Source organism: Oryx dammah, unplaced genomic scaffold (assembly GCF_014754425.2).
Source record: "Oryx dammah isolate SB20612 unplaced genomic scaffold, SCBI_Odam_1.1 HiC_scaffold_12, whole genome shotgun sequence".
NCBI lineage: Eukaryota > Metazoa > Chordata > Mammalia > Artiodactyla > Bovidae > Oryx > Oryx dammah.
In genome coordinates, this window is record NW_024070196.1 from 11,732,391 (window position 1) to 11,757,214 (window position 24,824).

Consider the following 24,824-nt stretch of genomic DNA (forward strand, 5'->3'; position numbering starts at 1 on the left):
GGAGCTGATGTTCCTGCAGGGTCTATGGGTAGGAAGTCCATTCATGGAATTATCAATGTCACTGTTTATCAGGAAACACTTAAAGGGAGAAATGGGGACGGAGAGAATCTAGCACGTGGGGCAATGGAAGGCAGGGGACGGGGACCCCCCTCCCTCACACTCGGTCGCTCACTTTTTCCTTGCCGAAGCTGACCCTCTTCCCACAGTTGCCCTGATGATGGTTGGGGCAAGGTCTGGGGTCAAGCAAAAGCATGCACTCTTCAGACAAGCCAGCTCAGACCCCCCACTCTGACCCTCGTCAGTTTGGTTGAGAGGTAGGGAGAGAGCTCGAGATCGGGTCTCCGGCAGGGGGGCTGAACCTCCAAAGTCCCCACTCCCGGCCCGGTGGTGGCGAAGGGGGTAAGGGCTGAGTGCCCTTCCGGGGGCGACGGACCTGGGGCTCTGGCAAGCCCTCCCGGGACGCGTCGGTCCTCTGTCTGTGGGCATCTGCTCGGTGCCCAATCCTCAACCCATTTCTCGAGGTTAAAGCTCCCCCGCTGCGGGGGCGCAGCTTTCCCGAGGCGGCTGACCAGCTCGGCTAACTCCCGGAGCGCAGAGAGCTCGGAGACAGAGCGCGGCCTCCCCTTCCCCCCGCGTACACGTCAACGCCGGCGTCGAGGAAGCGTCGTAATGTCTCGAAGAGGCTCGCCACCCACAACCCTGCAGCCCGCAGCTCCAGCTGCCGACGGAGAAATCCCTGACCCAAGAGCACCCTGACCCTTCCCGCAGGCTCAAGGCGAATCAAAAGAGAATCTTTCCACAGATGTACTCCGAGAGGGCGGGTTGCTGTGCCTACAGGGGGGGTTTGTTGGAACCCTTGATAGAACAAGTAGGCTGTGGCGCCTCACGTCCCTCCCCGTCTCTGTCATTTTTAAGGTTCCTCAGGTCTCGATTGCAGCGAGTTTGTCAGCCCTACCCGGCAGCCAGCTTTCCTTCCCTAATCGCCAGCGCCGGCCGGTTTCGCCCAAACGTTCTCTTTTGAGCGTTTGTGCTTGGGAGGCGCGGCTAGAGTCGCGGTTTTTGTGTGTGCTTCTATTAGGGGTCGTACGGTAGTGATGGCGGCGCTCAGTGAGACTTTCCTGTCACTGGATACTACTACTCCCAGCCCTCCTCAAAGCCGCCGGAGCAACCCCCTGGTCTTTAATTTACAAGTAGCAATTTGACTTGCTCTGCTGCATGTCAGGTGGGAGCTTGGAAAGTGTGGAGAAGCCCCGGGGATTAAGCGATCGCAGCTTAAAAAGAAAAAAAGCCAAGCAAATAAACAAAACCCACCCACCCTAACAAACATGAGGCTGCTGGAGAGAATGAGGAAAGAATGGTTCATGATTGGAATAGTACTGGCGATCGCGGGAGCAAAGCTGGAGCCGTCCATAGGAGTGAATGGGGGTAAGTGCTCCATCTCTGCATGCTCCGCCGCGGTTCCCACTTCAGAACTAATTTTCGAGTCTTGGGCAGGAGGGGGAGACAGGAATTGGGGAGTGTCTGCCTCTCTTAGGGACACTGACCAGCCCATGGTGTCTTTTGGCCTTTTAGCTGATGTTTCAATTTGCCAGCCCCAGAGAGGATTTACAATTAGGAAGGAGGCAAGGGAATTTGAACGCAGGTTGTCTTTGCCGCGGACAATCAATGAGAATCCTTAGTGTCAAGCAGTGAGGGTACCGAGAATGAAACTTATCCCTCCTGCCTTCAAAGTAGCATCACATCCCAAGGGACGCTAGGTTGCCAGGAGTTCCTTATCTGTCTCGGAGTGAACACCATTACCTTGTCCGTTTCCGCCGGTCCCCCCTCCCCCCACGTCAAAAAAGGAAAGGCGGGCCGGCGGCGGGGGGAGAAAAAGGGACCCTTTTTTCTCTTTCCTCTTCCAACTCCGATTTGGTGGCCCACATGTTGGAGAGTGGTGTTTTTCTGCAGTTGCTGCCGCTCCACAAACTCCCAAGCCGACTGACACGTTGCACTCACTGCTTCCGTGTACGGCCGGCACAGTTGCTACACTTAGCAGTTTCACAGATACGGGCTGTGTTAGATCCTGTGTGCTGTGTATTTTGGCAAGGAAATGTAGGCGGGCTTAAAAATCACACCCAGATCTCTGAATAGTGGAATCCTTGTCCTGTGTGGATGGGTTTTGGTGGAAATGACTGGAAATAGCATTAGCCTTTCTTGTCCCACCACCCCTCCTCCCACCCTTAGACAAGCATGTCCCACGTTTCATAAATGTTAATTGAATTTCTTTAGTTCATTGTCTGCTTGACCTTGTTTGGCAGTTTTCATGCTTATTGACAGGTTTTACACACCAGCCACACAGGGACAGATAAGGACGGAAGTGAGCACACAATCTTCATGCCAGTGGGAACACTCAGGAGCTATTTGAAGTTATTTGTACCTTTTTGTTCAAACATGATGAAAGTGAATGGAATGATCTCTCAGGAGAACAGCGGTTCCTTCTACCCTCTGCCCTCAATACCTCCATTTAGAGGTAGCTTCAGAAAACATTTAAAAAGAATTTTTTGAACAAAGACAATGGAGATTAAAACTTTTTCTTTTATGTTCTTTCCCTCTCTCTTCAACCTAGTCCACAATGTGGAGGGTGTATAGTTGTGAGAGTAAAGCTGTTGGGCTGGTTATCCTGCTGAAGATACCAGTTTCTTCTTTGACATAGTTTCTCTGTGAGCTTTCGGGAAATTTGTGAAGGCTAGTATTCAGGTTCTGTCCAATCAGTTCCCTTGTCCCTGCAGTTTGCTGGGTATTAAGAATGTTAGGGAGTATCTTTGTGGTGCTCTTGGATGTACATTTCACTAGCTTCACTTGCAGCCTTTGTAGCTTACAGTGTTAGGTCTCTGATTTGCTGAGTGTTAAGGTGAAGTTACAGGTAACGTGTGATCCCTCTGCGTTGAAATCTGCAGAGACTAGGTTTGTTTAAATTCCTTTTTCTCTTACATTCCTGGGCTGCTCAGTGGGAAGGAGGGTTGTGGACTGCTGAATCACTTCCCCAAGCTTCCCCCCCGTGACAGGTATGAGATGCATTCTTGCTTGTTCCCTCAGATTCTACTTAGTGAAGTTTTGGGATTATTGTATGTTAGAAATATTGTTTCCCATTTTCACTAGTCCCTATGCCATTAATCTAGAGTTTGTTTAATTATAAAAGAGGAGACTGTTAAGAGCTGAGAGGGAACTTTAAATCCTTTTAAGCCAACATGTTTCTTTTACAGCTGAAGGTATTGAGACCTGAGGTCAGGTGACTCACCCTAGGTCAAGTTAGCTAGCTCAGGGACGAGGAAGGACTGGCAACCGGGACTTCCATTATATCATACCAGTTGCAGCATCCATTCATTCTTGGCAATAAATCCATTCCTGGCAATAAATCATTAAAAATGAATAACCATTATAAAGAAAGGCTCTCTGTAATAAAGACCTTTTCCATACCGTGATTTTTATAGCCCAAAAGAAGCTGAGCAGATTCAGCTAATATTAGACAACTGTGTACTCATGTGATTTTTTTTTTTTTTTGAGAGAGATATCCAAGTGTAAAAGTTACTGTTTCTAAAAAAAAAAAAAAAGTTAAATGTTTGGGATTTGTTATACAGGCCCTCAGGATAAGTTCTTGATAGTTCAACTGACCTTCCCACCTGTAAAACTTCTTCAATAAAAACAAACTTCCAAATAACACTTTGACTCCATTAGTTAAAACAACAAAAATCTAGGACCCGGGAGAGGAATGGTGGCTGAAAGTGTTCTGGCCTCTTGTGCTCTACAGAATGATCTAAAGCACCTCTTTTTGCTTGTCACTTGTAGTCAGAAGGTTCATTTTGGGGTCTGTACACTGGAATTCATATACATTTTTAATGCACTCACATTGACTGAGAAATTTTCAGTTGAACAGTTTTCTGTTCTCTTCAGCAGGAAGTTTTGATTGTTTTCAACTTGTTAAGAGGTTCTCCTCATCTTTACCTGGATCAATACCTTAATGACCTCACTCTGGTTTGAAGTGTAAGACTTCTACACTTAAAGTATCACATCTTTGCTGTGACTTCCCTTTAAAAGCAATCTGTATAACCAATGGGCGAGTTATGTATGGCTGGAAATTTACAGAGGTGGGAATGCTAAAGTGAGAGAAGCTGAATGACTTTCTATATGGGAAAAAGTGGAACAGGTACTAGCATAGATCATTTAATTCGTACTTTTCTGTTCTTTTTACTCAGTTACATTTCATGTTTAAATATATTAAAAAGTTGAAAGTGAAGAGCCAGGAGAGATGTGAACGTGCAGATTTTTCAGGTATAGAGATTCTGTTGCATTTCGACCCAGGGGCACCCTGAGCTCTACCCATCTTGGAGTTAACCAGAGTTCAACACTGTGCTATTCATTCTAGGAAAGAAAGGCTTACTTCTTTGGGAGTATAGAGTAAGCTTCTTATTTCTACTTGCATCTATAATTATTGCTATTAATAAGACATACCTTCTAAAAAGGAAATTGCTTCATTTTTCCTTTAAGAAAACATAACCAGAAACATGCTCCTGCATAAACTTAAGAACATTAGTATGAACACCTTAGATGAAGTTTAGGAATGAAATTTACTTGATGATAGTAGGTTTTATGAAATAATGGTTTGTTGCATTCTTAAGCATTCCAAATAATTTTCTATCTCCCCACCCCCATCTCATATTTAAAAAATACGAGTTTGAAGTCCCAAAGTTGCTCTGTTTTTTTATGGTCAGTTTTTCTTTTGATGTTGCCACCCCATCCCATTTTCATTGATAAACCTCTTTTTTTTTTTGCTTTCGTTTAAGGAAACGTTCGAATTTACATTTCTCCTTTGCTCTTTATAGCCATCTCAAGATCTGAACCTGGTTATATTCATGACTTGGTAGATATAAATCATGACCTTGGAGAGAGGCCAAATATCATTCCACAGCATAGTTTCAACTCTCACCACTGTGCAAATATTTACCAGCTTTGAATTTCAGCCCTGCCAGCTTCTAGTTCCTCATTCACACAGTGGATGATCCATTAGCAGCTGTCTCAAAGGGGCTTTAGGTTTCTCCAAATTAGAATTGATTCCTCCTTCCCCTTTAAATGGTACATTGTCAGTGGACCTGGAATAGCCTCACCAGGTTCTTTCATGGATTAGAGTTATTTAGATCTGCATCTAATAAAAAAAAACAGTACACATTGTTTTTAGGATTTAAAACATTCAAAATGAAGGCTCATTCCACTGAATTGTGCCCATTAGTTAATAGTTATGATGGTTATCTATATATGTGTGTGTGTGTGGAGTGTGGGAAGAGTTAGCTTCTTAAAAGATTCAGTTGTTGGCTAACTAAAGTAAGCTTTAGCTGCCCAAAAGAAACGTGCAGTCCAAGTCATTTCATGTGCTTGCTGTGGAGATGCATCTTTGGACACGTCGCCTAGCTATTGCTTGCAAATATACTGCTAATTCTGTGTGTGTGTGTTAGTTACTCAGTCGTGTGACTCTTTGCGACTCTATGGACTGTAGCCCGCCAGGCTCCTCTGTCTATGGAATTCTCCAGGCAAGAATACTGGAGTGGGTTGCCATTCCCTTCTCCAGGGATCTTCCTGACCCAGGGATCAAACCTGGACCTCCCACATTGCAGGCAGATTCTTTACTGTCTGAGCCACCTGGGAAGCCCATACTGCTAACTCTAACCCATCATATGCAGAAAATCAGGGTCACCTCTGTGGACAGAAGCTCAGTTGAGAAGAATAGATCTCAAAAAATACTTGGGATTGGAGGAAAAGAAAAATGATATGAGCTTTTTAAAAAAGCAAACAAACAGGATATTAAAAATACCTGGAAGGCATTTACTTCCAAAATGAACTCGATTCCTTGACTTTCAAATCTGCTCCTGAATCACCTTTCCTCAGCTTTGATGAAATATTATTCCAAAGTGTGAGTGGCTGAGACAGATTCACTCACAAGTATGGTGCAAAAAAAAAAAAATGTACTTTTTTGAACCGCTTTCACTGCACTGAAGTGTAATACCTCTTTACCTGCCTTCTCCCTTTGCTCCTTTTTTCTCAGATCACAGCAAAACGATTTGTGTGAATGCCAGGTATCTAAAATAATGTATCACAGTGTTGAAGGAGATCTTTGTTTCTTTTTTTCATTGGTGTGCTGCTGCTGCTGCTAAGCCACTTCAGTCGTGTCTGACTCTGTGCGACCCCATAGACGGCAGCCCACCAGGCTCCCCCGTCCCTGGGATTCTCCAGGCAAGAACACTGGAGTGGGTTGCCATTTCCTTCTCCAATGCCTGAAAGTGAAAAGTGAAAGTGAAGTTGCTCAGTCGTGTCCGACTCCTAGCGACCCCATGGACTGCAGCCCACCAGGCTCCTCTGTCCATGGGATTTTCCAGGCAAGAGTACTGGAATGGGGTGCCATTGCCTTCTTCGAAAATGTAGCATTGTAGTAGCTCAGAAAAGGTTTGTGGACTGAACTTTCTTGGTGGTCTGGTGGCTAAGAGTCCGAGCTCCCAGTACAGGGAGCCTGGATTCCGTTTCTGATCAGGGAACTAAGATCCACGTGCTGCTACTAAGACCTGGGGCGGCCAAACAAATAAATAAATATTTTTGTAAAATGTTGTTGACTGACTGACTGGTGATTTTTCCTGAGTTTGGTCTTTTTCATTGAGCAGTACCTATAGGAATGGTGGAGGGTGGCAGGCAGCGGAGGAGCCACGATTTTGGCCCTGTTGTTTGGCTCTGCAGGAGTGTATTCATTTCCTACTGCTGCCACAACCAATTTCCTCAGACTGGGTGGCTTAAAACAAGAGAATTTTTTTTTTTTTTTTTCAGAATTCAGACATCAAAATGTGATCATGGCTGTCCTCCCACCGAATGCTCTAGGGAGGAGCTCTTCCTTGCTTCTCCTGGCTTGTGGTGGTTACCGGATGTCCTTGTTACCCTGCCTCAGTCTTCACAAGGCCATCTTCCCTCTGACTGTGGCCATATCCAGAGTTGCCTCCACTTACCAGAATACCAGTCACTGGATTACAGCTCCCCCCAGTCCAATTAGACCACTTATTAATAACCTGATTACATCTGCGAAGACCCAATTTCCAAATTAGCTTCATAGGTTCTAGTAGACATGAATTTTGGAGGGACACTGTTCAACCTACTGCAAGAGGGCTGTATAAAATGTCAAATATGAGGTGATCTCAGATTTTAAAATGTTGGTCTGTGCTAGGGTTTCTCAACCCTGGCACTACTGATGTTTTAAAAAATTTTTGCTAATATTTATTTGGATTTATTTCATTAGTTTTCAATATAAGAAATAATGAAGTACAGATTTCCACATTTGAACTCCCCTTTCTTTTTTTTATTGGCGTATACGTGCTTTACAATGTTGGGTTAGTTTCTACTGTTATTGACATTTTTGGATATGATAATTCTGATATGTTTGATTTTGGATATGATAATTCATATCATTGGATATGATAATTCTGAAAAACATTCTCCAGGATGTTTAGGAGAATTCCTGGTCTCTATGAGATGTCAGTAATGCACCCTACCCCCGGAGTTATAACAACCCTCAAAAATGTTTCAGAACATTGCCAAACGTCCATGGGTGGCAAAATTTCCACAGCTGGAGAACCACTGTTATACGGGTATAAAATGGCTCTTTCTCAGAATTGCAGTGTTGTCCTTTGGTCTTCAAGTCAGTTGTGTATGTTGTTGTTGTGTAGTTGCTATGTGATGTCCAACTCTTTTGCAACCCCATGGACTGTAGCCTGCCAGGCTGCACTATCCATGGGATTTCCAAGCAGGAATACTGGAGTGGGTTGCCATTTCCTTCTCCAGGGTATCTTCTTGACCTAAGGATCAAACTTGTGTCTCCTGCTTTGGCAGCTGGATTCTTTACCACTGAGCCACCAGGGAAGCCCCCAAATTGTGTATAAGCCACATAAATAAATATTAGGATCGTCCCTGTTATACCCATAGTATTAACACCTCTAGGGTGCTGCCAGCTTGTCTCTAGAGAAGATTTTCCAGAGGTGAAAGATCAGTCCTATCTGGTTCACCACAGGATTCCTGGGGCCTGGCAAAATTTAATCTTAGCAATCTTAACAATATATTGTTAAGTACTATGCTACTCGGGCTTCCCAGGTGGCAGATGGTAAAGAATCCGCCTGCAATGCAGGAGACCTGGGTTCGATCCCTGGTTGGGAAGATCCCCTGGAGGAGGGCATGGCAACTCACTCCAGTATTCTTGCCTGGAGAATCCCATGGAAAGAGGAGCCTGGCGGGGCTAGAGTCCATGGGGTCACAAAGAGTCGGACATAACTGAGCAACTAAGCACACACACACTCTGCTACTCTATACGCATTATCTCATTCATATAGTAAGTGCTCAATAAACTGAACATGCATGAATATAAGCTTTGATCTCTGATATCCTAGGAGAAATAAGATAATATTTGCTAAGAAGAAGGGGACTTCTTCCACTGATTTTCTTCTTTTGGTGGTGCTGGTGGGGGAGAATTTTGATTGTTATATAAGCACAGATACTGTGGCAGATAAAATCAGAATTATGTAGAAGGATGCTGCCTGTCTGCTCTGCTGTGTGAGAGCAGTGTTTATTTTCATTCTTCTGGTCTGAGGATTCTGTGCTGAACTGGACGGCTGTGGTCCTTGCCCTCCGGAAAATCCTACCCAGAGTTAGGCTGCCTCACAGTGAACACTCAGCTCTGTCCGCTCATTAGTACAGTAGAGGCAACACCAAGATTTAAAGTCCCGTTTGTTCTCCAATGGATTCTTCTTTCGCGTCAAGTAAATGCCTGTTGGAAATGCTTATCTAACAGTGACTCATTTCTCTCTCTTTAGGACCACTGAAGCCAGAAATAACTGTCTCCTACATTGCTGTCGCAACAATATTCTTTAACAGCGGACTGTCATTAAAAACAGAGGTACTGCTACCTATGGGGGCACATGAAAAGCAGGGGGGAAAATTTAATTTGCGCTTACTGCTTTGAAATGTCAGATTCCTTTTGTAAAGCCATGTGTAGTTACAGTCTGAAGGCTTCACTATCACAGAAAGTGACTTGGACCTCTGCAAAGGACTTGTGTTTTGTACCTAGTAACTATGTATCATAGACACTATACTATAGTTGGGCAGCGGCATGGAGACTAAAGGAAGGTGTGGTTAGAGTGGTTATGTCTTTGATACAGTGAACTGAAACATCTACTTCCGGTCTTTCTCAGATTGTGTTGGTCACTGTCGTGGCCCCTGCTGGGGCACTCTGGAGTCGCTGATGTTTAGTTAGGTTTCCATAACTTATGGATCTTCTTTAGCTTCTAGGACTTGTGCCGCTCAAGTGTTGCTTCTTATAGTTTTTAACTAATTTGTGTGTGTGCGTATTTTTAAAGTATATTCATTGCTGGCTTATCTATTACCTGTTAATATGGCATATCTATTACATAATAATAGATAAACATATTAATGAATGTTTTAACTGAAATGCAGGAATTTTTCACATTAAACCACCATCTGTCATGAACACACACAGGTAATTTTATTTACTGATCTAGCTATCCCTGAATATGAGATTCTTTTAGAATTAAATCAAGATATTTTAACATCCAAGAGAGGAATGAGTAGAATTTATGATTCTCCTTTGAATTGTAATAAAAGAAGAAAATACCCATTTACCTTTGAAGAAATTATTGAGCTTGTAAAGTTGTCATTCTAAGATATGCTTATTCATATGTAGATAGGGACTCTTACTACAGGATTTGGGGCATTTTTAGAAATGGGTTTAAAATTCTGTTTCCACATTAGGTCTTGCTTGTATTTATTTTAATTTTCTTTTAAGTGTGCTTTGAATAAAAACCGTATTTAGTTACCTTCATTTTTGACCATCCTAGTAGCAGCTTGGAAAAAGCATGGTCTGACTAAATTTATGTATTCTGTAGTTGTCAAGTTGGTATAAATCTTATCAATGAGCATTTTTGATATAGAAGGGATCCCTGTGTAGTGCCTGAGAAATTTTGTCTCAAGAATTTGAAATATTGTCACTAATTACTTGCTCTTTTGAAACTGACTTAGAATGAGATTTCCTAAATAGGTTAAATTCTAGTTTTTTTTTAAATAATTTTGATGTGAGAGGACTATGGTTGGTGCTTGGGGGTGGGGGGGTGGCACAGGCTTTCTCTGTCAACACCTGAGTTCTACACTTGGTTCTCAAATGTGGGATCCAGTGATACAGAAAGATACTTGCCACTCCTGTGGTACTGGATGGATCTTCCCTTGAGGTCTTCCTGCTGGCCTTGGCTGATTCTCTTTGTGGAACAGGTGCCTCACCCAAGCCCTGTGCTTGAGACATTGCTCTAACTACATCCCCTGCTGGCTGCTTAATGTCTGCAGCTGTTCTCTGTTGTGAAGTTGCCAAGTCGAGTCCAACTCTTTGTAACCCTCTGGACTGCGTCCCTCCAGGCTCCTCTGTCTATGGCATTTCCCAGGCAAGAATACTGGAGTGAGTTGCCATTTCCTTCTCCAACAGTTCTTCTTTATGCCTTGGGAAATCTGGCAAGATTTGATTCTCTTACTCCTTTAGTTTCTTGTTTAACACTATCCTGTCAAGCAGCCAACTCTGTGGGATGCAGGAGTTGAAGAAGGAAGAATGTCATACTTACCAGCATTTTCTAAGGACTAAATTCTTCTGTAACCACCTAGGAAACCTTCATCCAGCCAATTTGGCTCTGATGATGAAATGCCTGGATCCTGTGTTTTATCATGGTATCTAAGCAGCCATCAAAGCCACTTCCTCCATTAAGGGCCCTTTTCAAACTAATACAATATTAAGTCATTTTCAAGATCCATTTAACTTGAGATGCCCTAGATTGCATCATTATGTAGTGTTAAACCATCTCTAGGCCTTGCTAATTTCCCAGGCAAGTGAACAGTTGTAAGTTAGGAAGTAGCAATCTGATCTGCATGTTACTTGTTTTTAAGTTAATAATCAAATTAATATCAGCTGGGACTACTATTTTTTTTTATCCTACTAGGTCCTGGAATTGGAGAAGGCAATGGCACCCCACTCCAGTACTCTTGCCTGGGAAATCCCATGGACGCAGGAGCCTGGTAGGCTGCAGTCCATGGGGTCACTAAGAGTTGGACACAACTGAGCGACTTCACTTTCACTTTTTACTTTCATGCATTGGAGAAGGAAATGGCAGCCCACTCCAGTGTTCTTGCCTGGAGAATCCCAGGCACAGGGGAGCCTGGTAGGCTGCTGTCTATGGGGTCGCACAGAGTCGGACATGACTGAAGCGACTTAGCAGCAGCAGCAGGTCCTGGAATAGTGCATTTTTGCACATAGGAGACAGCAAGTTATTCTTAACTTGCGTCTGTTTGCAAGCATTTACATTGGTCCCACTCAAGTTTGATTTATCTTGAACATTTCATGTAGTATTACTTAAATACGTTGAGGTAATGATGTGTATTCTAAAATTTGTTTTGTTCATTTATTAAAATTATAAAGGACTGTGTATTAGTACTCCATGCTAAAAAGATTTAATGCTAAATCTTGTTTTATGACTCTTGGTTTCTAGTTTTGAAATACCTGTTGAAATGGTTTCTGAACTTTTGTTGTAGTGTTATGAAATAAGGTCACATTTGAAATATATTTTATATTTAGTTAGCGTCAGACCTGCAGTTTCAGAGGATTAGTCACTGAAGAGATTGTGACGGGACCAGTCTCACTTAAACAGGTACCTAGGACGTGATTATGACCACAGGTCCAGCAGCCTTGTAAACTTGTGCTTGGCCTGGGACAGGAGCAAAGATGAACAGGAAGCTCAGAGCCTGAGAAGGGTCTCCAGTAGGCTAAAATATTTAGTTTTCCTTATTTTCCTAAACAGATCATTTTTTAAAAATCCTATTAGCTTAGAAGTTAACTATAGAAAATTCTAAACTTGAGGCTACTGCTGCTTATATCCAGCCCAGAGCTATGAGGCTGCTTCTCAAAGCAAATCCAGTAAAGGTCAAATAAGGGTTAGCAGGGAAATTGGTATGTAATGAAAATATTTCTAAATCCCAGTCTGAGCCTCTGATTTTAAGCAGTTCTTGATGCTGTCAGTGAGGTCCTGGTATGTGGAGTATCTCCTTAAGTTTATTTTAATGGAATTCGACCTGTATTACATGTGAGTAAACAAAATGTCATGTGAAATCAACTTTTCAATTATTCATGATGGTGTTTATTTAAGTATGTGGCCCTAAATTCTACATGGATATGTTTGGAGTAATACTCTTTTGAATTTTATAGTGTTTACTTGCTTTTTCTTTTCCACTGCTACCTTATGTTTAAGATTGTATGAAAAAGATATAAAAAATATAGAACATTGGGTTTTTGTGAGCGTCTTGGAATCTTTCTTGGAAACAATTCATGTCTGTTAACTCCATGTCGTTAAGAAGCCCTTGATGACCCAACAGAGTAGCCCCTTGTGATTCCTTTTTCTGGTCTTTACTGTTCCATTAGTCTGATACAATGTCAGTTGTTTCTAATTGTCATTTATCAGGTCAGCTTGTATTTTTTTAACTACATTTTTTATAACTTTTTTCATGATTCCAAAAAATAGTATTTCCCCATGTAGAAACATTAGAAAGAACAAAAATAACTGCTCTTAACATTGTGTGAATTTTAGTCCTTTTTTCGTAGACATATTTTTTATATCAGTTCAGTTCAGCTCCTCAGTCATGTCCGACTCTTTGCGACCCCATGAACTGCAGCACGCCAGGCTTGCCTGTTCATCACCAACTCCTGGAGTTTGCTCAAACCCATGTCCATTGAGTCGGTGATGCCATCTAACCATCTCATCCTCTGTCGTCCCGTTCTCTTCCTGCCTTCAATCTTTCCCAGCATCAGGGTCTTTTCAAATGAGTCAGTTCTTCACATCAGGTGGCCAAAGTATTGGAGCTTCAGCTTCAGCAATGAATATTCAGGACTGATTTCCTTTAGGATGGACTGGTTGGATATCCTTGCAGTCCAAGGGACTCTCAAGAGTCTTCTCCAACATGACAGTTCAAAAGCATCAATTCTTTGGTGCTCAGCTTTCTTTATAGTCCAACTCTCACATCCATACATGACTACTGGAAAAACAAAAGCTTTGACTAGATGGACCTTTGTTGGCAAAGGAATGTCTCTGCTTCTTAATATGCTCTCTAGGTTGGTCATAGCTTTGTTTCCAAGGAGCAAGCATCTTTTAATTTCAAGGCTGCAGTCACCATCTGCAGTGATTTGGGAGCCCTAAAACATAAAGTCTGTCACTGGTTCCATTGGTTCCCCATCTATTTGCCATTGAAGTGATGGGACCAGATGCCATGATCTTAGTTTTCTGAATGTTGAGCATTTTTTTTTTACATTGGAGGCTAATTACATTACAATATTGTGGTGGTTTTTGCAATATAGTCACATGAATCAGCCATCCCCATCCTGACCCTCCCTCCGACCTCCCTCCCCATCCCATCCCTCAGGGTCATCCCAGTGCACTGAATGTTGAGCTTTAAGCCAACTTTTTCTTTCACTCTCCTCTTTCACTTTCATCAAGAGGTTCTTTAGTTCTTCTTCACTTTCTGCCATAAGGGTGGTGTCATCTGCATATCTGAGGTTATTGATATTTCTCCCAGCAATCTTGATTCCAGCTTGTGTTTCTTGCAGCCCAGCATTTCTCATGATGTACTCTGCATAGAAGTTAAATAAGCAGGGTGACAATATACAGCCTTGACATACTCCTTTCCTGATTTGGAACCAGTCTGTTGTTCCATGTCCAGTTCTAACTGTTTCTTCTTGACGTGCATACAGATTTCTCAGAAGGTAAGTAAGGTGGTCTGGTATGCCCATCTCTTTAAGAATGTTCCACAGTTTGTTGTGATCTACACAGTCAAAGGCTTTGGCCTAGGCAATGAAGCAGATGTTTTTCTGGAACTCTCTTGCTTTTTCTATAATCCAGTGGATGTTGGCAATTTGATCTCTGGTTCCTCTGCCTTTTTTAATCCAGCTTGAACATCTAGAATTTCACGGTTCATGTGCTGTTGAAACCTGGCTTGGAGAATCTTGAGCATTACTTTGCTAATGTGTGAGATGAGTACAATTTTGTGGTAATTTGTACATTCTTTGGCATTGCCTTTCTTTGGAATTGGGATGAAAACTGACCTTTTCCAGTCCTGTGGCCACTGCTGAATTTTTCAAATTTGCTGGCATATTGAGTGTAGCACTTTCATAGCATCATCTTTTAGGATTTGAAATAGCTCAACAGAATTCCATCACCTCCACTAGGTTTGTTTGTAGTGATGTTTCCTAAGGCCCACTTGACTTTGCATTCCAGGATGTCTGGCTCTAGGTGAGTGATCACACCATTGTGGTTATCTGGGTCATGAAGCTCTTTTTTGTATAGTTCTTCTGTGTATTATTGCCCCCTCTTAATATCTTCTGGTCTGTTAGGTCCATACCATTTTTTTCCTTTATTAGGCCCATCTTTGCATGAAATGTCCCCTTAGTATCTCTAATTTTCTTGAAGAGATCTCTAGTCTTTCCCATCCTATTGTTTTTCTCTCTTTCTTTGCATTGATCACTGAGGAAGGCTTTCTTATTTCTCCATGCTATTCTTTGGATCTTTGTTTTTTATGTAGAAACTTTTAAAAAGAAAGGATTTTTAAAAATTGTATGTATATTATATATATGTATACATATTTTGCATAAATATAAACATACATACACAATATACAATTTTATTTTTCTGTTATATTGTATAATCATAATTTTTCATGTAATTTAATATTTCATTTAATTTTTATTTATATTTGAAGATAAGATAACTTGTATTTTATTCACTTTTATGAACATAAATCAAAAGATATAAATGTATTTATGCTGAGAAGTATTCTTTTCACCCCTCTCCTAAATACTCAGTTCTCTTCTCTGGAGGAAACCAATATGAACAGTTTCTGTATCTCTTTCCAAAGATACTCTATGTAAAATGAACATATGTGTATCTCCACCGCCGTCAAACTGTGGCATTTTATACTGTTTGCCACCTTGCTGTATTTTACTCAAAACACATATCTTGGGGATTGTTTCATATCAGCACAAAAAACTTCTTGTTTCTTTTTGAATGTTGAAAAATACTGTATTTTATGAATGTGTCTTGATATATTTCCTCATCTTCTGTTGATAGACATTTGTATAACTTAACGAAGTTTTGCTATCAAAAACATTCTGCAAAGGCTAAGTTAAAAATATGTTATTTTATACATTTGATAATACATGTGAAGGATTAATTCCTTGAAGTAGAATTTCTGGGTCAGATGACTTGTGAAATTTTGAATTATGAGAGATACTCCAGGTACCTAGAAAGGAGGCAGGCGCTGGCTGAAGTAATGAGTTGCCAGATTTGGTCTCCATAGGTTGAGCCAAAGACATGCCTGTTGGTTAAGTAGGAAGAGATCCCAGAACTCCTACATCCTGGTCTACACAGTTTTTTTTTTTTCCTAAAATGTTTTAGACTTTATTTTTTAAAATTAATTTATGTATTTTAATTGAAGGCTAATTACTGTACAATACTGTAGTGGTTTTTGCCATGAGTGTACATGTGTTCCCCATCCTGAACCCCCCTCCCCCCTCCCTCCCCATCCCATCCCTCAGGGTCATCCCAGTGCACCAGCCCTGAGTGCCCTGTATCATGCATCGAACCTGGACTGGTGATCTATTTCACATATGATAATATACATGTTTCAATGCTGTTCTCTCAAATCATCCCACCCTGACCTTCTCCCACAGAGTCCAAAAGTCTGTTCTATACATCTGTGTCTCTTTTTCTGTCTCACATATAGGGTCATCATTACCATCTTTCCAAATTCCATCAGTTCGGCTCAGTTGTGTCCAACTCTTTGCGACCCCGTGAATCGCAGCATGCCAGGCCTCCCTGTCCATCACCAACTCCCGGAGTTCACTCAAACCCATGTCCATTGAGTCAGTGATGCCATCCAGCCATCTCATCCTCTCTCGGCCCCTTCTCCTCCTGCCCCCAATCCCTCCCAGCATCAGGGTCTTTTCCAGTGAGTCAACTCTTCGCATGAGGTGGCCAAAGTATTGGAGTTTCAGCTTCAGCATCAGTCCTTCCAGTGAACACCCAGGACTAATCTCCTTTAGGATGGGCTGGTTGGATCTCCTTGCAGTCCAAGGGACTCTCAGGCACTCAGCTTTCTTCACAGTCCAACTCTCACATCCATACATGACCACTGGAAAAACCATGGTCTTGACTAGACAGACCTTTGTTGGCAAGGTAATATCTCTGCTTTTCAATATGCTGTCTAGGTTGGTCATCATTTTCCTTCCAAGGAGTAAGCGTCTTTTAATTTCATGGCTGCAGTCACCATCTGCAGTGATTTTGGAGCCCAAAAAAATAAAGTCTGACACTGTTTCCCCATCTATTTCCCATGAAGTGACGGGACCAGATGCCATGATCTTAATTTTCTGAATGTTGAGCTTTAAGCCAACTTTCTCAATCTCCTCTTTCACTCTCATCAAGAGGCTTTTGAGTTCCTCTTCACTTTCTGCCATAAGGGTGGTGTCATCTACATATCTGAGGTTATTGGTATTTCTCTTGGCAATCTTGATTCCAGCTTGTGCTTCTTCCAGCCCAGCATTTCTCATGATGTACTCTGCATAGGAGTTGAATAAGCAGGGTGACAATATACAGCCTTGACATCCTCCTTTTCCTATTTGGAACCAGTCTGTTGTTCCATGTCCAGTTCTAACTGTTGCTTCCTGACCTGCATGTAGGTTTCTCAAGAGGCAGATCAGGTGGTCTGGTATTCCCATCTCTTTCAAAATTTTCCACAGTTTATTGTCATCCACACAGTCAAAGGTTTTGGCATAGTCAGTAAAGCAGCAATAGCTGTTTTTCTGGAACTCTCTTGCTTTTTCCATGATCAAGCGGATGTTGGCAATTTGATCTCTGGTTCCTTTGCCTTTTCTAAAACCAGCTTGAACATCTGGAAGTTCATGGTCCATATTCCATATATATGTGTTAATATACTATATTGGTGTTTTCCTTTCTGGCTTACTTCACTCTGCATAATAGGCTCCAGTTTCATCCAGCTCATTAGAACTGATTCGAATGCATTCTTTTTAATGGCTGAGTAATACTCCATTGTGTATATGTACCACAGCTTTCTTATCCATTCGTCTGCTGATGGACATCTAGGTTGCTTCCGTGTCCTGGCTATTGTAAACAGTGCTGCACTGGGGTAGTCTACACAGATGAACGTTGGGGTGGTCTACACAGTTTTAACATATTTTCTAATAGCTCTTAACACTCTGTTGCTACTTTAAGTTATTATTCTCCCCCTTTTGGACATACACATTGATTTCTGATTTTACTGTAATAGATAATGCTGTGACTATCAGTTCTTTCTATATATAAATTCTTGTAAGCACTTTTTATATCCTTAGGTGAAATGCCTAGCCAAAACATTTTGAAATGCAGGAATATGAGTCATATTATAGTCCTTGAGATACTCTCCCAAATTACTTTTCAGAAAAACTAAAGCATTTTATATTCCTATGAGAAGTGTATACCAGTACCTTTGTTTACTGCATTCTGGCTAACCATTTTAATTTTTTAAAAATAAAAAACCCACTGATAGTTATTTGCTGTTTTGGGGCTTCCCTGGTGATGCAGAGGTTAAAGCGTCTGCCTGCAATGTGGGAGACCTGGGTTCGATCCCTGGGTTGGGAAGATCCCCTGGAGAAGGAAATGGCAACCCACTCCAGTATTCTTGCCTGGAGAATCCCATGGACGGAGGAGCCTGGTGGCCTACAGTGCACGGGGTCACAAAAAGTCGGACACGACTGAGTGACTTCAACCACTTCAACCAACCAGAATCCCTCTGAGTGTGTTTGAGTGAGATTTGGTTTCAAGACTACTGAGAATTCTTCCAGCTGCTGGTGCTCAAGTTTTTTCTGGGGTGAAACTTCTGGTTCAGTGTGAGATGGCTCCTTTTACGTGAGCTCTGATCTGGGCACCCAGTGTGGCTTCAGGCCGGCCCAGTGTTGTTCTCTGTTAGATCCAGGTTGCCAGAAGTTCCCTAGATGCCTGTGCCTTTAGAGACGTATTGAGATTGAATCTACGTGTCTCCCAGTGTGTCTTCACATAGAGAGATGAAGGGTGGGAGCCGCTGAGACAGATGGCAGAAAGTGGTGATCAGTGAATGAGTCTGCATTAGCCTACTATTTATTACCCTGTGTCTGAGGCCACTTCATGACTTAACTTGAACTAGGGAAGGTGGGGGACATTGTAGTGCTAAGTTTATAACTGGTGACTCTGCGGAATCTTTGAATGTGTTTTAATGACTACATGTTTTATATGTTTTCTGTTACTTTCTGAATTTGTTTCATTTCCTCTGAATAACGACATAACCCAAAGAAATTCAAATGTAAATGCTTGTTAGTTTGGACATATTGAAGGCCCAGAGTTTACTGTTACATCCTTTTCCAGCTATGAGACTCACATGTTCCTGGTATGTCATGTCTCCATGCAAACCTTCTCCCTCTTGGGGCAAGGGTGTGACTTGGTGGTAGAAACAGGTGTGCATAGGTTTGATAGCTTGTCAGAAATGGGTTTGATTCTGATTCACTCTCAATCTCAATGTTCTCATCAGATAATATCTTCCTAATAGAGTTGTTGTCAGGATTAAATGAGGTAACATACATAAAAATAGCAAGCCCAGAGCATGGCACAGAGCTCTGCTATTCAGTAAATTTAACAGAGAAATCTAGTGAGTAAAGAAATACTGGTTTATAGTTTTCTTATTTTGTATTACATGAATTCACATAATAAAAAGGTAATACTAGACCCATTAAAAAAATCTAGTGAGTAGATTTTTGGGAAAGAGCCCTTTGGAATTATAGAATATTATTGGGAAAAACATTTTTAAAAATTATGATTTATATGTAGATTTAGTAACATCTTGCCAAGTTGAGGCCTTGCCAGGTCTGGTGTAATGAATAAAGGGTGTCAAATTTAATTAAAATGCTAGGTCCTGCCAAAATTTTTAAACAAGATTTTATTCTTTTGAGTTAGCCAAAAAGTTTGTGTGGGTTTTTCTGTAGCATGCCGTGTGTTTATAGTGTCAGCAATTCTGAAATCAATGCTAGTGTTAAGGTAGTTAGCTTAGTTGTATTCCAGAATTTTATGAACCTAAATTGTTATGGTGTATTATATTTCAAAGAAATGAGAATATTTCATAAGTTTTATATAAAAACATAATTACGACAAAGGTTTTTTTTCTTAAAGTCTATCTCTTATGCATATGCTTATAGGTAAAAAATTTAGCTGAGAAATAACTCCAAATTGATAGATATTAACTGGACTTACTGTGGTGATCATTTTGCAATATACACAAAGAATCATCATGTTGTATGCCTAAAACAAGTACAACATTGTATGTTAACTGTATCTCAATTAAAAAACCTAATTCATGTGATGTTGTTTTGGCAGCAGTCTCTCTTCAGAAATAGTTTTCTTACCTGTGTTATTTTGTGTCCTTCATTTTCACAGGAGCTGACAAGTGCTTTGGTGCATATAAAACTACATCTTTTTATTCAGATCTTTACACTTGCATTCTTCCCAGCAGCAGTATGGCTTTTTCTTCAGCTTTTATCAATCACACCCATCAATGAATGGCTTTTAAAAGGGTATGTTTAAATATTTTGAAGGGTCCACTTTTAATGGGGCATCTTTAGTGATGTTATCATTTCTGTGGCAACTGTGTATGAAAGGGCTTATGTGTGGTATAAGGAAATAAAAACAATTTTAACATTATTATTATTCCTAAAAATGATAGTGTTTCATCAAGGAAGTTCATTAGAGAATTTTATGACAGAATCTTAAAAGATAATGCTCTTACTTAATCTTATGGTTCCAGGAGAGACAGTTTTCTGTTGGGAGAAAAATGGAAGGCACTAGAGGATGTAAGATCTGTGTTTGTGTGTGTAATGTAGGCTCTCAGTTGGGTGCTTTAACTTTTGTACTCTATATCTTACTAAATACTACGTGTTTTTAAAAATATATAGGAAATAATATAGAGAGGGGACAAACATTTACTTTTTCACTTGCTCTGTTTTATGTTTGATAGGATAATTGAATTACCAATACGTTTTTGTAAAATCTTTTTTCCCATTAAAAATGTTGCCATGTTTGTTAAAAGGATTAAATGACTTAAAAGTTATTTGGAGTGGTTTAAAGCTAGCCACATTTTAGCATGATGGTATAACAGCTTAAATACTGAACTCCAGGCCTAAAGGTTGCATTTTAATCTAGTTGGAAACCTAGACTAGGTTTAAACTAGTCTGAAACCTCAATTTCCCTGTTTTGTAATTATGGTGGTGGTTTAGTCTCTAAGTCATGTCCAACTCTTGCAATCCCATGGACTGTAGCCCACCAAGCTCCTCTGTCCATGGGATTTTCCAGGCAAGACTATTAGAGTGGTTTGCCACTTCCTTCTCCAGGGAATCTTTCCAACCCAGGGATTGAATCCAGGTCACCTGCACTGCAGGGAAATTCTTTACCAACTGAGCTACCAGGGAAGATGTTTTATAATTATAAAATGAAGATAATCATATTTTTATTGCCTGCTTATTAATGATTTTGGGGACATCAATTGAGATCACTTCTTCATTCATTTATTTGCTATTTATTTAGCTCCTATTATATGCTAGGAATTATAGGTACTGGACAAATAACGGTGAACAAAATTGGCAAGTGCCAGTTAGCTTTGCATGTCAAGGACATTCTTGGTGTGATTGTCAATAAACAAGTAAATCCATGATCAAGATAGAGACAAATGATGTGAAGTAAAACTGTGATATGGTTGAAAATGGTTGAGAGGATAGACTGGTGACTAATTTACACTGCAGAGTTCTAGGGGTAGAACGTTGTAGGCAAAGAAATTAGAATGTTTAAGGGCTGGAACAAGCCTGGAATGTTCTAGAGTCAGGAAAGTGACAGTGATGATCAAAGCCTAATGATGTAGAGGATGAGTAATATGACTTAGGGTTGGAAAGGTGGACAGGACCCTTCCCATAGAGCTTTGCAGGCTATGGAAAAACATTCAGTTTTCATTTTGTGAAGCTACTGGAGGGATTTAAATAAGAGAGTGAGGTGGTTCTGATTTGTATTGCAAATGATTCTTCTAGTTCTGGTATGGAGAACAGATAGTAGAAGGGCCTGAGAGAAAGCTTGGGGACCAGCTCGGAGGTTAGTGTGGTGAGGTAGCAGTGCAGTAGAAATAAATGGATGTATGGAGATTATGTTTTAAAATTAGAGCTCTCAGAACCCATGGGTGGATAGGGTGTAGAGAGAGAAGGAAAGAGAGGAGTCAAAGATGACATCCAAATTTGGGGTATGAGCTACTGGGTGATAGGTGGCATCATTTACTTAGCTGGGGGAGAAAGTTTAGGATAAGAGGGGGAATCAAGGGTGCTGTTTTAATTGAGTTTGAGAGAATGATGTAAAATTTCACCAAAAATTATAAAATGCTACATAAATATGATGACATCATTTTAGAGCAACAATGTATGATGTGTATTAAGAACCAGTATTTGGGACTTCGTTGATGGTCCATTGGTAAGACTCTGCAGTTTCAGAGCAGGGGGCATGAGTTTGATCCCCAGATGGGGAACTAAGATATCCCATGTCCCGCAGAGTATGACCAAAAAAACCCCAAACAAGCCCAGTATTTACTGAGTATCTGCCCTTCATAGAACACTAAAGAAATTGGAAAAGACTAACATTTTCCATGTATTCAGGGAGCGTTCAGTTTAGTTGGATATGTAGAACATATGCAGCAGCAGTAGGACATATGGGGCTTCCCAGGTGATGCCGGGGATAAAGAGCCCACCTGCCAATGCAGGAGACCTAAAATTGTGGGTTCAGTCCCTGGGTGGGGAAGATCCCATGGAGCAGGGCATGGCAGCCCACTCCAGTATTCTTGCCTGGAGAATCCCATGGACAGAGGAGCCTGGTGGGCTTACTGTTGATGGAGTCACAAAGATTTGGATACAACGGAAGAAGCACAAGCTGGAATCAAGATTGCCGGGAGAAATATCAATAACCCCAGATATGCAGATGACACCACCCTTATGGCAGAAAGTGAAGAGGAACTAAAAAGCCTCTTGATGAAAGTGAAAGTGGAGAGTGAAAAAGTTGGCTTAAAGCTCAACATTCAGAAAACGAAGATTATGGCATCTGGTCCCATCACTTCATGGGAAATATGTGGGGAAACAGTGGAAACAGTGTCAGACTTTATTTTTTGGGCTCCAAAATCACTGCAGATGGTGACTGCATGAAATTGAAAGATGCTTACTCCTTGGAAGAAAAGTTATGACCAACCTAGACAGCATATTGAAAAGCAGAGACATTACTTTGCCAACAAAAGTCCATCTAGTCAAGGCTATGGTTTTTCCAGTGGTCATGTATGGATGTGAGGGTTGGACTGTGAAGAAAGCTGAGTGCTGAAGAATTGATGCTTTTGAACTGTGGTGTTGGAGAAGACTCTTGAGAGTCCCTTGGACTGCAAGGAGATCCAACCAGTCCATTCTGAAGGAGATCAGCCCTGGGATTTCTTTGGAAGGAATGAAGCTAAAGCTGAAACTCCAGTATTTTGGCCACCTCATGAGAAGAGTTGACTCATTGGAAAAGACTCTGATGCTGGGAGGGATTGGGGGCAGGAGGAGAAGGGGACGACAGAGGATGAGATGGCTGGATGGCATCACGGACTCGATGGATGTGAGTCTGAGTGAACTCCGGGAGATGGTGATGGACAGGGAGGCCTGGCGTGCTGTGATTCATGGGGTTGCAAAGAGTTGGACACGACTGAGCGACTGAACTGAACTGAAGAGACTTAACATGCATGCACGTAGGATATATATATATGTATATATATATATATATACGTAGGATATATATATATACGTATATATATATATACACAGAATAGTAGCCAATCAAAATGGTCTATCTTGTGATTTGTTAGATAAGTATAACCAGTTATAGAGGAAAAAGGCCAGACATCCTGGAATATGAAGTCAAGTGGGCCTTAGGAAGCATCACTATGAACAAAGCTAGTGGAGGTGATGGGATTGCAGCTGAGCTATTTCAAATCCTAAAAGATGATGCTGTGAAAGTACTGCACTCAATATGCCAGCAAATTTGGAAAACTCAGCCATGGCCACAGGACTGGAAAAAGTCAGTTTTCATTCCAATCCTAAAGAAAGGCAATGCCAAAGAATGCTCAAACTACTGCACAATTGCACTCATCTCAGTTCAGTTCAGTCACTCAGTTCTGTCTAGCTTTTGGCGACCCCATGGACTGCAGCACACCAGGCCTCCCTGTCCATTACCAACTCCTGGAGTTTACTCAAACTCATGTCCATTGAGTTGGTGATGCCATCCAACCATTTCATCCTCCATTGTTGCCTTCTCCTCCTGCCTTCAATCTTTCCCAGCATCAGGGTCTTTTCCATTGAGTCAATTCATTGCATCAGGTGGCCAAAGTATTGGAGTTTCAGCTTCAGCATCAGTCCAGTGAATATTCAGGACTGATTTTCTTTGGGATGGACTGGTTGGATCTCCTTGCAGTCCAAGGGTCTCTCAAGAGTCTTCTCCAACACCACAGTTCAAAAGCATCAATTCTTCGGTGCTCAGCTTTCTTTATAGTCCACCTCTTATATCCATACTCATCTCACATGCTAGCAAAGTAATGCTCAAAATTCTCTAAGTTAGGCTTCAACAGTATGTGAACTGAGAGCTTCCAGATGTTTAAGCTGGATTTAGAAAAGGCAGAGGAACCAGAGATCAAATTGCCAACATTGTTGGATCATAGAAAAAGCAAGAGAATTCCAGAAAAACATCTACCTGTGCTTTATTGACTACACCAAAGCCTTTGACTGTGTGGATCACAACAAACTGTGGAAAATTCTTAAAAAGATGGGAATACCAATCCACCTTGCCTACCTCCTCAGAAATCTGTATGCAGGTCAGGAAGCAACAGTTAGAACCAGGCATGGAACAACGGACTGGTTCCAAACTGGGAAAGAAGTAAATCAAGGTTGTATATTGTCACCCTGCTTATTTAACTTATTTGCAGAGTACATCGAGAAATGCTGGGCAGGATGAAGCACAAGCTGGAATCAAGATTGCCGGGAGAAATATCAATAGCCTCAGATATGCAGATGACACCACCCTTATGGCAGAAAGCAAAGAGGAATTAAAGAGCCTCTTGATGAAAGTGAAAGAGGAGAGTGAAAAAGCTGGCTTAAAACTCAATGTTCAGAAAACTAAGATCATGGCATCTGGTCCCATCACTTCATGGCAAATAGATGGGGGAACAATGGAAGCAGTGACAGACTTTATATTTTTGGGCTCCAAAAATCACTGCAGATGGTGACTGCAGCCATGAAATTAAAAGATGCTTGCTCCTTGGAAGAAAAGCTGTGACTAACCTAGACAGCATATTAAAAAGCAGAGACAATACTTTGCCAACAATGGTCTATCTAGTCAAAGCTATGGTTTTTCCAGTAATCATGTATGAATGTGAGAGTTGGACTGTAAAAAAAACTGAGCATTGAAGAATTGATGCTTTTAAATTGTGGTGATGGAGAAGACTCCTGAGAGTCCCTTGGACTGCAAGGAGATCCAACCAGTCCATCCTAAAGAAGATTAGTCCTGGGTTTTCATTGGAAGGACTGATGCTAAAGCTGAAACTCCAAATCTTTG

The 24,824-nt window shown here is 41.3% G+C and overlaps 1 protein-coding gene across 5 annotated transcripts in view; it reads left to right on the top strand.

The window, feature by feature from the left end:
• The first annotated feature begins 1,101 nt into the window (after positions 1-1,101).
• SLC10A7 (solute carrier family 10 member 7) overlaps positions 1,102-24,824 on the top strand; it is a 305,184-nt gene continuing 281,461 nt past the window's right edge. For 3 of the 5 annotated variants that reach the window (XM_040250419.1, XM_040250422.1, XM_040250420.1), the window contains exons 1-3: positions 1,102-1,425; positions 8,874-8,956; positions 19,608-19,744. In XM_040250419.1, the coding sequence (XP_040106353.1) occupies positions 1,326-1,425; positions 8,874-8,956; positions 19,608-19,744 (320 nt within the window). In that variant the 5' untranslated portion in view covers positions 1,102-1,325. The remainder of the gene's footprint in view (positions 1,426-8,873; positions 8,957-19,607; positions 19,745-24,824) is intronic. The other 2 variants (XR_005722881.1, XM_040250421.1) reach the window with 1 other exon arrangement.